Source organism: Panicum virgatum, chromosome 3N (genome assembly GCF_016808335.1).
Source record: "Panicum virgatum strain AP13 chromosome 3N, P.virgatum_v5, whole genome shotgun sequence".
Taxonomy (NCBI): Eukaryota; Viridiplantae; Streptophyta; class Magnoliopsida; order Poales; family Poaceae; genus Panicum; species Panicum virgatum.
The window spans coordinates 11,491,409-11,503,634 of record NC_053147.1 but is presented as its reverse complement, the minus strand read 5'-3'; the positions used below and the strand labels follow the sequence as shown (position 1 = coordinate 11,503,634).

The window sequence follows — 12,226 nt, the reverse complement described above, 5'->3', positions numbered from 1 at the left end:
ATCCGGCACCCACACGCGCCCCTCTCCTACCCCTGTGCGCCGCCGCCGCCCTCACCCGAGGGCCCTCGCTGCCGGCCCGGGGCTGCTCGCCCACCCCCACGCCGCCGTCGCCGCCCGTGCCCACAAGCACCGCCGCCACCCGCACGCCTCCTCCTCCCGGCCCCTGTGCGCCGCCGCCGCCGTCACCCGCGAGCCGCCAGTGGCGGCCAAGCTCTGCTCGCCCCGCGCCCCCGCCCCCGCCACCGCTTGTGCCCACGCGCACCGCCGCCACCCGCGCGCCCTGCTGCTCTCTAAGCCGCTGCCTGCGTTGCCCCGCTCTGTGCCGCCGCCGCCCGTCGTTGGTCGCCGGCGTCGGAGAAGATGAGGAGTAAATGTCGATTCAATATTTTCAAAATACTGCTTCAACATTTTCGAAATACTAGTTCAACATTTTTGAATGCTAGTTCAACATCAACTGGGTCTTAATGAGCTTTATAGATGATTTGCTTGAACCAATAGGCCCCCCCTGCTCCCGATCCGACCAACTCACCTTGGCTTCTCCCTCCTTCCGCTGCTGATCCGAGGCCGCCATTAATACCCCCACCCCACCTCGCCACGAAGGACCCAATCCCAATCCCGATCCCGCTAGAGGAGCAGACCCTCTGATTGCTCGGTCCATTGATCTGCATCGCAATGTCCGGCGACAAGGCGGCGGTGCAGGCGGGCGGCGACGCGCAGCAGCAGAAGCCCGGCGGCGGCGGGAACCGGATTCAGGTGTCCAGCTCCAAGAAGCCGCTCTTCTTCTACGTCAACCTCTCCAAGGTACGATTGATCCATCGGCCTTGGCTCTCGCCCGCTGCCCCTTCTTCACCAATGGTGGAGGTCTCTCCGGCGGTCCGCCTGATGATGCTGATGCTGAATTGCTGATTCGTCGGCTACCGTTTTGTGCAGAGGTACATGCAGCAGCACGGCGACGTCGAGCTCTCTGCGCTCGGGCTGGGTGCGCCTCCCTTCTTGTCCCCATCCTAGTCTCGTCTGCATATCGAATCTTACACAATTTTGTCTACGCACGTGATTCTTGTTGGTACCTCTGAGACTGAATGTTCTCAGTTCCCAAAGTTTGCCTGTTGTCGTAAGCTGTAGCTAGTATTGCACCGCGTATAAATTCTGCAATGCTGCATTGATCGAATTATGGAATTGAAACTAAACTGTTGGGCTGACCAATGCGATTATAATGTCACAGCTTGTAGGGACTTGTATTCACTCTTGAGATATGCAGGACAAAATTGTTGGCAAACGCGCCGTCATGTCATGTTAGCCTAGGCATGTTGATCAACGCCGTTCAATTTTCATAAACATGAGGGAAAACTACACCATTCTGTTTCCCTTCCTTGTATCTTTTGTATAGTAGTGCGAGCTTGGAGGTCACAACACAAATTTTCGGCATGTAACTAAAATTCTGTTTCCGATTAGTGAACACCTAACAAAGCTGTTTAATTTGCTTGCAGCCATATCAACAGTGGTGACCATTGCGGAGATTCTAAAGAACAATGGTCTTGCCATTGAAAAGAGTAAGGACTTTTGGTTCTTATTCCTCATCAAATATGCGTGTAATTACATAACTACACCTAGATAATGTCAACATCTCAATGTCGTTGTCACTGTTGTTCGTTATCCCTCGTCATGCCTATTCTCTGGATTCTCTTACTTGTTACCCCTTAACCTGTGCAGAGATTAGAACATCCACTGTCGAAATCAGCGACGAAATGAGAGGCCGGTCGATCCAAAAGGCTAAGGTTGGAACAGAATGATTCCCTTCACAATCTCTGATGACTTGAACCAACATGTTATTTCTGCTAATTTGTTCATTTTCATACGGCATTGTGTTGAAAAATATTGACCCCGAACTTCGTCTGCAGATTGAGATATTGCTGGGAAAGACCGACAACTTCGATGAGCTGATGGCCGCCAGCGCTGGAGAGGCAACCGCAGGAGATGCCGAAGGGCAGTCCTAGAAAGTTGAAGTGTCTAGTTTTTCCTTACATTTTTTTTTCTTTTTGCCTTCTGGGTATTTTGCTGGCTCTGGTTAAATTATGAGATGCTGGTGCTCGAGATGAATTGTGTTTTGGTGTGTCCACTTGCTGTGTGGCGTTTCTGAAACAATATATATGAATTTGAATTACATTCCTTTTGTAGCTGTCGGTGTCCTGACCCGGCGGTCCGGATCCCAACTAGTAATGCTGCGTGTTTCCTCGTCCCAGATGTTGATGCAAGAGCCAACACAGTAACGCACGGGTTTATTCTGGTTCCGGCTGTGGGGTTGTACGTCCAGCAAGGGGGTGTGCGAGGGCACTGTATTATCTTGCACCGGAGGTGCCTGTAGTAGGGGGTACATGCGAGAGAGGGAGGGAAGCTCCCAGGTCTCTGCTAGAGGTGAAGTAGATTGAAGCGAGTGCCAATATCGGGTGCTGAGCGTTGTGCTCTATCGAGTGGTCAGATCGCGTGACAATGATAGCGAACATCCCCCTTAAAAGGAAGCCCGCCTCCTCCTTTTATAGTCACAAGGAGGGACGGTGTACATGCGCAGGGGAACATGGAAGTCGTCGTTTTCCCCAGAATCGCGGGGGAGCAGTGGTCGAGGACTGTGGAAAGTACACTGTGGGGCATGGCGTCGGGCGTGGCAGTCGTCCTGGGTATCGTCCTTGGTCTTGCGGGGATCGCGCCGGCGGCCCGGCGTCCTGCCAGTCCCAGCAGAGGGCGTGGTCGTCGCCGTAGGGTGTACCATTTTCCAAATGTGGCGTGGCAGCGTTCCGTGGGCCCTGCAGGTCAGGGTCTTGCATATATATGTGCGCCAGCGGTGATGGGGCGCGTGGCAGTCCCGGACCCCCTGGGCGGGATGCTAACGCGTGCACTAAGGGGGTCCGGGAGTCACGTGGAGGTCTCGGACCCCCTCGAGGGGGGGGGTCCGGGCCTCCAGCTGATAGTGCTGAGCGTCCCTCCTTGAGGGGCAGGGGGCGGGTCCGGGGCCATAGGTGTGGTGAGGTGGAGTCCGGTCAGCAGGGGTTGGCGGAATAGTGACGGGAACTGTGCCGAGCACGTCTCGTCCCACAGTGCTGCCACAGTGTTCGGGATGGCGGAGCAGTGACCGGAGTTGGCGGACGGGACTCCGGTCACAGCCATTGTGGGGAATGGCGGCCTGACGCCGTCCATCCTGGGCGCTGTGAGGAGTGGTTGGCATTTAATGCCTCCGTACGACGGGCAGGTGAGCGGCAGGGCCGTTTGTCTTCTTCGTCGAGGGGTGGCCTCGAGCGAGGCGGAAATGGTTCGCCCTGCTCGAGGGCAGGTTCGCCACCCTCGAGCGAGGCGGAGATGATTTGCATGCTCGAGGGTAGGTTCGCTACCCTCGAGCGAGACAAAGACGCGGGGCGCAGTCGAGGGCCTTGATGGGAGCTCTCGAGCGAGACGGAGATCACCCGCGAGTCCAAGGGGGATGCGGATGGACTGCATGCTGGGCTTCTTTGAGCCATTTTCTTTCTTCCAGATTGGAAGGAGGCCGTGGGCCCAGTTGCCTAACGTGTGTCTTGCGTTTTTAGGGTGATTTGGGTACCCCGATTAGGATGTCCCTAATCGTGGTCCCCGACAGTAGCTGAGTTGTGTCTAATGTACACTGCTTAATGCTAATGTAGTGAGATCATATATGTAAATCAGAATAGTTTGATACCATGCTTAGTTAAACTGCACGATTATAACATCAAGAACATAGCAGCCAAGTGAAATTCCATCCACTTGTGGATTATGATTGCCAACGACATTTCAATTTGTTTTAGAAAGCCATGCTTTCTACTCATCAAGTATATGAAAATCTGGGAACAGAGGTAAATTTATCTGACCATACTGAATACAAAAACGGATCAAGAATTTCCGCTGCTTGCAGCAGCATCTCAGTCGTGACTTTCATCCAGTTCCAGCACCAGTCGATTCAAAGAAATAACCAAAGACGGCTGCTGTTAGAATGTCGCAAAACTGAGCTCTAATGAGGTCGCGCATCTACATGCACTTCACTCATCCTCTTCTTCGATCAGTATCTTCTTGCAAGCCTCATAGCACATAAAAGAAATTCCAGCAGCAGGCACCAACTTCATGCAGCTCGGCCCCAATCCTTTGTAAAGTCCCCCAACACCTTCATCCTCAAGGATACTCAGGAGAGCGTGAAGCATGTTCTTGTAAACCTTCCTGCCACCAACGGCTCCAACTTGCATGTGCTTGCGAGCGACCTCAAGAGGGAATGTAGCAGAGCTCGATATAGCTCCTGCTGCAGAGCCAATAAGCAGGGTTGGAACATTTCCGATTTCATTCGTCTTAAACAGCTTCTTGTAAACTTTCTTAAGGGTGTCATAGGCAAAGTAGTTGGTCGCAGCATATGGCACAACCCCAATGAGACTTGGAGTTAAGCCTCTGTAGAGCTCAGTCGGCCCTTCATCACGGACGATTTTGACAAAAGCGTCAAGGAAGTTGTCATACACACCTCTCTGGAGAAGTAACAAACAACCATTATAGTCTGTCATGTTTTGCACTTCAGTAAGAAAGCTTACTCACTCTACCAGTTTTAGGGAACAAGATATTTCTTGTGGGGGGCAGCACTAACCTGTATAGTTAACCGTGTCTTAATCAATTCCAGAGGGTATGTACACAATGTTGAGCTGACACCAGCAAATGCCCCTGCCACTAATGAAGGAGGGACTGGGATCTTCTGTTCCTCCCCAGATTTGGGGGTCAAGAACTTATTAGCAGTATCAAAGGCAAAAAGCTGCAAAAGAAAAAGGTGAAAACAAACGATTAGATATTTTGATGATTATATGTAGCCATAGATCCATCCATCTCAAGGTTTATTTGGAGTTATATAGACCTTATCTGATTCTATTATCTGCAACAAGCACTTCATTGAATGACAAGCAACAAGCTAGGTCTTCTACCATATACAAAGAAACATTAATTAGTGAAGTGCTTAAGTATCTGAATTTGTAGGTATCTCAAGCAGACACCAAAGCAACAGACAAGGCCAATTGTTTCTATCAATTAAAGGGCATCTTAGCATAAGTTTTCTCAAGGTCAATATGCGTAGCACTGTAATAAGGAGAATCAGATTGGAATTATTTACAACTTTTAACATACGAATTTTGATCTTATAAATACGATGTACATAAAAGGCTTATCTCGTTCAAAGTCTGCATGGTGCAAGATTAGCCCAATAACCTATATGACCAGGCACGGAAAAAAGTGGTTAGCTCCAGTTATGGGTCCTTACTCATTAAACATAATTTTCCATTAAGCTAAACCAACAACAAAAAATGTTAGATTTTCCGATAAGCCACGAGGAAAAAAAAATCCTAGCATTAGCCTCTCTTATAGATGGGGCTTAAGTTTAAAACAATACCAAAAACAAGTAACTCATTGTTCTCTGAGTGACAAACTTAAACACATTGCGATATAGGCCCCAAGAATAGAAAAGATCTAAACATTTCATAGTGTTGCCAGGTGGAAATATTGCAATGAATTGGCACTAACTGAAACCAGGACAAATGTTCAGTTCAGTTTATTTGCAGGCAGGTAGTAGGTTCTGCAACAGAAATATGTACCACAAGGAGGAGTAATCTACATATTGAACATAAATAGCAAAGAAAGCACAGTAAAGAATCACAGGAAGATGATGAATTATGTAAACCACGGATCGGTTATTTACCTCGATTGCCTTGCTTGGGGCTACCCGGATGACATTAACAAAGTTACCACGGAACAACCCAGTCCACCCTTCATGCTTCATGATAGACTGGAATACCTCCGTCATTGAATTCCCATTGCTCCCAACCATCAAATGTGTCCTAATCGTTTCCAAAGGTGCGACGGCAGTCCTCGACACCGTGCCCGCAATCGCCCCACTGATCAGCCTCTTGAGGTGGTGATTCCCAACCTTAATCTTGAGCTTCACGGCTTTCTTCTTCCCTTTATCCCTCAACCCCACACCTTCCCCCAGCAGAGGCGTCTCGACAACCTCCGGCGAGACGTACTTCATATATGGGTCCCGTGGAGTCTCCGGTGAAGTGGCGCTAGAGGAGGCCCCGGCCCCGGGGAATCCAACCCCCACCTGCTGGCCCACGCTGGCGAACAGGCCGGCCGGCGGGTGGAAGGACTGGTGGAGGGTCCATGCGAGGTTGAACCCGCCATCGCCATCCACACCAGCAGGTGCTACAGGCGGGAGGGCTAGGAAGCAGCAACCCCAATCCTTCGTATCCGCGCATTGCAACCGCGCGCCGCCGCCGCTCTTCCTGCTCATCGCCCGGCCTGGTTTCTTGAATCAACTGAACAGCGATATTGCGGAGGCCGCTCACCTCCCCCTCCAAGCAGGCTGAGAAACACCTAGACACCTAGTGCGGCGAAAAAGGGAGCTGACGGGAATGGATTCAAAAGGTGTGGCGTGGAAAAGAAGCGGAAGCAGGCATCTTGGGGCTGAAAAAGGCGCTATTTTTCAGCGGCTGCCGTCCAAATCCACTCTCCACTAGCGCGGAAAAGGACTGATTTCTAGGTTAAACCCCCCACGCCCAACGAACGGGAAGGAATGGCGATACAATTGGTAAGGAATCAATCTGCAACCAGAGGGAAGGGAAAGGAATAAAAGATGAGAACCTTTTTTCTCTCCGGCGTAATAGGAAATTTCAGCCGGTGGTTATTACCTTACATATTGGGAATGGAATCCCCTTTCCTCCTCGTGTACCTCCCGCCTTGTGTAGTTGTGTTTCTTGGCCGCCGCCGCCGCCGGAGAGGAGAGGAAGTTGGAGACTTGGGAGTAGTAGAAGTCAAAATCGGCAGCACCAACGCGAGGTTTTTTTTTTTTTTTTTTTGCCTTTCTCCTCTTCCTCCGGCGTCTGAGCACGTGAAACACTTTGAGCTGTGTTGCTACTGTTCCGTACCGCATCCAGAGGAAGTCAAGAACATCACTGCTAAGAATAGGGGGCAGGGGGGCGCTGACAGCAGTTAACATGCGTTGAAGCTTTGCTGGGATCTTGGTCAATGATGTTGATGTAGTCAAGAGTTGGAACGAGGAAGGCTTGCAAATAAGGAAGAGCGCGTGTAAAATTTTTGAAATTGAATTTTTTTCACATTTGAAATATTAAATATAGACTAATCACAAAACTAATTACAGAACTCATATGTAAATTACGAGACGAATCTAATGAGCCTAATTAATTTATCATTAGTGTATGGGTACTGTAGCAATTTAGTGCATACTCATGTCTAATTAGGCTTATTAGATTCGTCCCGTAATTTACAAACAAACTATACAATTAATTTTTTATTTTATTTAGATTTAATATTTCATGTATATAAGATATTTTTTCGACGGGATAGTTTTGGAATTTTGAATTTTATAACTAAATAAGGAGTGATTTGATGAGATGGTACCGAGTGGCAGCGTGTTAGGTGAGGATTGAGACAATGCTAAAGCCTTACTTGGGTATTTATGGATTTTTTTAGACTGATCGGGTATTTATGGACTAAAGTGGAACGAGAGGGACTAGAGAGGAATTGAGTTCATTTTAGACTCAATGCTTTTTATTCCCCTCTAATCCACCTCTATCCAAATAAGGTCTAAGAGGGTAGATCTCATCTTTTGTGCAAAGACATGATCACGAGTCGCCCGACCCGATAAACCCGATCCAATCCATCTGAAAAAAATCCAACCTGACCTGACTCGATTAAGTGATGACTCGATTAAGTGATGGGTCCAGTACGGGCCGAAAAATTTATAACACATAAAAAATCTAATCCAATCCAAAAATTACACACAAAAATACGAACCAATCCGACCCAACACGAGCCCGACCCAACCTGACCATATCATGGGTCGGGCATGTGCCAATAATTTTGACCCAAAATCCGAAGTGACCCGACCCGAACCGATCCGATGGATGCAAACCTGGTAGTGTAAAAAAAAATAGAAACTGTGAGAAAACTAACAGTATCAGCGGGGATATTTGTAATGTAATACTTCTGGGGTATGCCTTCTTACGAGGTGTCTTAGATTGTACAAGTTTTTTTATAGACCTTTAGATTAGATCGAACTATCTAATCAGCATCTTAGTGTAACTTGAATCTCGCTTTTTACATAACTTATATTCTATTTTACGGAGCAATTCCGCACTCTCTTCATCTTAAAATTAAACCAATTTAGTATTATATTAAGTTGTTTTTGTACAACTTTGACTATGTTTATTGAAAATACACCATCATTGATAGATCAAATCAGTTTAGCTAATTTATTTATTTTGTATTGGAAGTAGTAGGGATGGCAATGGGTACTCGAAACCCGAAATTTGATGGGTTTTTGCTCCATTAGGGTACGGGTTTGGGTCAACTTTTAGATCCGTGGGTTTGTTAATGGGCAAGGGCACGGATTTGTTCCTACAATACTCGAACCCGTGAACCCATGGATTTTTTAAACCCGATCCAACATAGAGCAATTGACATTTTATTTTGTGAGATTATAACAAATTTAACATCTCTTTCCTTCAATTCTTATTTTAATAAACTCTTAAGTGGTGGGTATGGTTATTGTCGCTTTAAAGTTCTCGTGTTTATATATGCATATGATGGATTTGTGATATTGTATGGTGTTACGATCATTTAAATATAGAGTTTGTTATTTATATATTTATTATTTTTGTAATTTTTAGTCAACATTGATTTCTTACTCATAATACGCGATACTAAACTTATTGATCATGAGAGAAAAATTGTATAGCAAAGTGTAGACCCACGTGTGACCCGTGGGTACCCGCTAACCTGATGGGTTTGATTTTGGGTAAAATTCTAAACCCGTCACGGGTATGGGCTTTTTAATGGATTCAAATATTTTTCGTGGGTTTAGGTTTGGGACAGCAAAACCCGATGGGTTTAGACCCGTTGCCATCCCTAGGAAGTACTAATATATTTTTCTTAGCTTGGTCAGATAAAGTCAGAGAAGTTTGAATAATGATAAAACTAAAAATTATCTACATTTTGGAACAAATGGAGCAGATTTTTTTTAGATAAAGGAAGATCCCAACCTCGAACGCTCACAAGTGAGTGTCTACGACCAACAGAAATGCAGTACGCGGACTGCAACCAAAACAGTTTAGATGTCAAACTAGTGCGGCAAAACAAGAAATAGCCTAAACCACTGTTTGAAGATCAACATGACTAACCCTCCCCCCCCCCCCCCCCCCCCCCCAAATCATCTTCTGCAATTCGAAACGCCTGATGCACCAAAATCCAGCTAGATAGAGGTCTTCTTCACTCCATACCAGGGGCTGGCAGCTCGATCACGAACTGGGTTCGAGTTTGTGTCGCCACGAACCGGGTCTCGGTGTCGCTGCATCTCGAGTTCTCGACGCTTTATTCTGTTCCTATCCGATCAGCCCAGAGTGCCGATATCGGATCAGCCAGCGCCTTGAGAAAAAGAGAGAGAGAAAAACAAAAACAGAAGGAGATCTCGCCTCCACACGCCGCGTGTCGGCCCGGCCGCGTGCTGTCATGACCGAGCGGGAGTAGTTCGTATGCTACCAGGCTCGACTCTTATCTCGGCCCATGAAGCGGCCTGTTATTGTAAGCCCAGTTGTGGCATTAGCAAGTATAAATAGAACCCGTATAAGCAGTATGAGGGGACTTGACAAGATTCATTTTGACTCCCTCTGTATCTGAATCCTCTGTATTTGAATCCTCTTTCTGAACTTCCTGACGAGTTCCCCTGTTCTTCTTCTTCCCTGGTTGCTCGAGTTGAATCCTCTGCTCGCTTGTACACGACAATTGGTAATCAGAGCCTTGTTCCTTCATCCTCTCCGTGAAATCCCCCCAATTTTTTTTTCCAAACTCGCGGTATTTTGGTTGCTTGCCGCTTGAGGCGCGTTCCTGACCCTGACCACCACACCGGTGCGCTAGGTCCGCTTCGCCGGGATCTTTCCGATTCCGGCGACCACGCCCCGCTCACCGACTCCCCGTCGGCGGCGGCCACCGCAAAGCGCCGGTTAGCCGCTCCGGCGCCGTCGCCTATCACTTCTCTCGCGCCGCTTAGGCTTAGAACTGAGGAATGTGTGCGCCTCTTCCAGTTGGTGGCGGATTCGACCTGGCTCCTCGCAAGCCAACGAAGTTTGAAGCCCAGATGTCGACGGCCATGGAGGACCTTGCGAAGAAGTTCGACGGCTTCGACGCTGTCATGACCAAGGTGTTGGACAAGCTCACCGCCCTGGAAACTTGGAAGTCCTCCGCAAGCGCTTCCATGGACAAGCTGCTTGCCCAGTCCGAGCGCACGGCGTGCCATGGCGACCCCATCGAGCCCCTGACTGCGCCAGCACCGGTACGACCTCCACCGCGTCCGTCCACTGCGCCACCACACCCTCAGTCGCGGTGGACTAATCTGTTCGACTTGAATACGGCTCCTCATCCGGACATGCGCCCACCTGCATCCTCCTTGGAGCGGCCCAGCGGGCACCGCGTCGCCACCAACCACCGGGATGTTGGCGGTGGAATCCTTGGTTCCCACCCGCCACACCCGGTCACGGGTATGAATTCTGACCCCAACTTGCATGAATCTGGGAGTATTGATGATCTGCATTATTCGGGTAGAAAGCATGCGCCCGCGTCTGTGGAAGGATAGGTGCGAAATGTACTTTGAGGTGTTTGGGGTTAGTGATCATATGAAACCTCGGTTTGCTGCCCTGAACTTTGAGGGAGCAGCTGCTTCCTGGCTTCAGACGCTAGAGTTGCGTGGGCGGGTGCAGACCTGGTCCGAGTTGTGCACAGCGGTGTGTGATCGCTTTGATCGTGACCAATACCAGATTCACATGCGCCAACTTGATGCTCTTAGACAAATTGGCTCTGTTGCAGATTATTATCATCGTTTTGAGCAGTTATCGCATAGTATTCTGCTTTACAATACTTCTTATGATGATGTTTTCTTCATCACACGTTTCCTGAATGGATTGAAAGAGGAAATTCATGCTCCAATAATTTTACATCGCCCCACGACGGTGGATACTGCTAGTTCCCTGGCCTTGTTGCAGGAGGAGGAGCTGCAATCCAATAAGAAGCGTTCCTGGGGCAAGTCTGATGGCAAGGAGTACAAGGCTGGTAGCAGGGTTTTCACTACCAATGAATCCTTAAAGCCTTCCCTTAAGAAAGATGATCCCAAGAAGTCTGATCGATCGTCTCTGGATGAAAAATGGCAAGCAAGAAAGAGTTCAGAAGAGCCAATGGGTTGTGTTTCACCTGTGGTGAGAAGTGGGATAAAAAGCACAAATGTCCGGAGCAGGTCTCTATCAGTGTTATTCAGGAATTATTGGAACTTTTTCAGTTGGAAGATTCCTCTGATCTAACATCCAGTGACAACGAGGATGATCAGTCTGTTATGGCTGTTACTCCTTCTTTACCTCCTGCTCCTGCTGTTGCTGTTCCTTGGAAAAGAAGAACTATGAGGTTCAGAGATTTTATTGGCAAATTGGAACTCCTCATTTTGTTGGATTCAGGCAGTGCGGGTACTTTCATCAGTCAGGATGTTGCTACATCTCTTTCTCAGTCAGTGCAACCCTGTGAGCCCCTACAATTATCAAGTGCTGATGGGAGTCCCATGATGTCCACAGAGTTCATCCCTCAGTTGCAGTGGTGTATTCAGGGGCACTCTTTTGCCTACGATGCCAGAGTTTTACCAATAAAAGAGTTTGACCTGATTCTTGGTGCTGATTGGCTAGAGGATCATAGCCCTATGTGGCTTCACAGGAAGAAAAAGGTTATGAGGATACCTCATAATGGTCGTCGAATTCAGTTAGGGCCTGATTGGTTCTCGTCTGAGCGGAGCCTGTCTCGCACTCAAGAGCCAGGTTCCACGGAGCCAGGCTCAGTGCATGCAACCTCACTGTGATTGGTTGCTCGTTTGCATGTTGGTAGGATATGCAGGGAAATTGATTGGTTGGCCTCCTGGCTGCACCGCTCGTCTCTATTTTGGTGCAGCAATGAAAGATTCTTAGCATGCGGCGAGCCAGGCCCGCTAGAAACGCCCATTTTTGCCGTATCCACGGAGCCTGGCTCGGAGGCGCACTTTGCATCACGGGGACCAGGCTCTGGTGCTGCTCCAGCTAACCAAACACGATGATGTTGCATCTCGGGAGCCTGGCTACGGTAAAACCAGCCAACCAATCATCCCCTTACAAGGCCTACAAGA

The 12,226-nt window shown here is 48.5% G+C and overlaps 2 protein-coding genes across 2 annotated transcripts; one reads left to right on the top strand and one right to left on the bottom strand.

Moving 5' to 3' along the window:
* Window positions 1-530: 530 nt before the first annotated feature.
* LOC120664269 (uncharacterized protein At2g34160-like) lies at window positions 531-2,174 on the top strand. The gene is made up of 5 exons (XM_039943404.1): window positions 531-801; window positions 931-979; window positions 1,488-1,550; window positions 1,711-1,775; window positions 1,899-2,174. The coding sequence occupies exons 1-5, from the start codon at window positions 673-675 to the stop codon at window positions 1,992-1,994; spliced, it is 402 nt and encodes a 133-aa protein (XP_039799338.1). The 5' UTR covers window positions 531-672; the 3' UTR covers window positions 1,995-2,174.
* A 1,556-nt stretch (window positions 2,175-3,730) lies between these two features.
* LOC120664268 (adenine nucleotide transporter BT1, chloroplastic/mitochondrial-like) lies at window positions 3,731-6,894 on the bottom strand. The gene is made up of 4 exons (XM_039943403.1): window positions 6,708-6,894; window positions 5,720-6,620; window positions 4,625-4,786; window positions 3,731-4,508 (listed from the first exon to the last, which is right to left on the bottom strand). Exons 2-4 carry the CDS (start codon window positions 6,308-6,310, stop codon window positions 4,038-4,040), a joined length of 1,224 nt encoding a protein of 407 aa, XP_039799337.1. The 5' UTR covers window positions 6,311-6,620; window positions 6,708-6,894; the 3' UTR covers window positions 3,731-4,037.
* Between the last annotated feature and the right edge of the window lie 5,332 nt (window positions 6,895-12,226).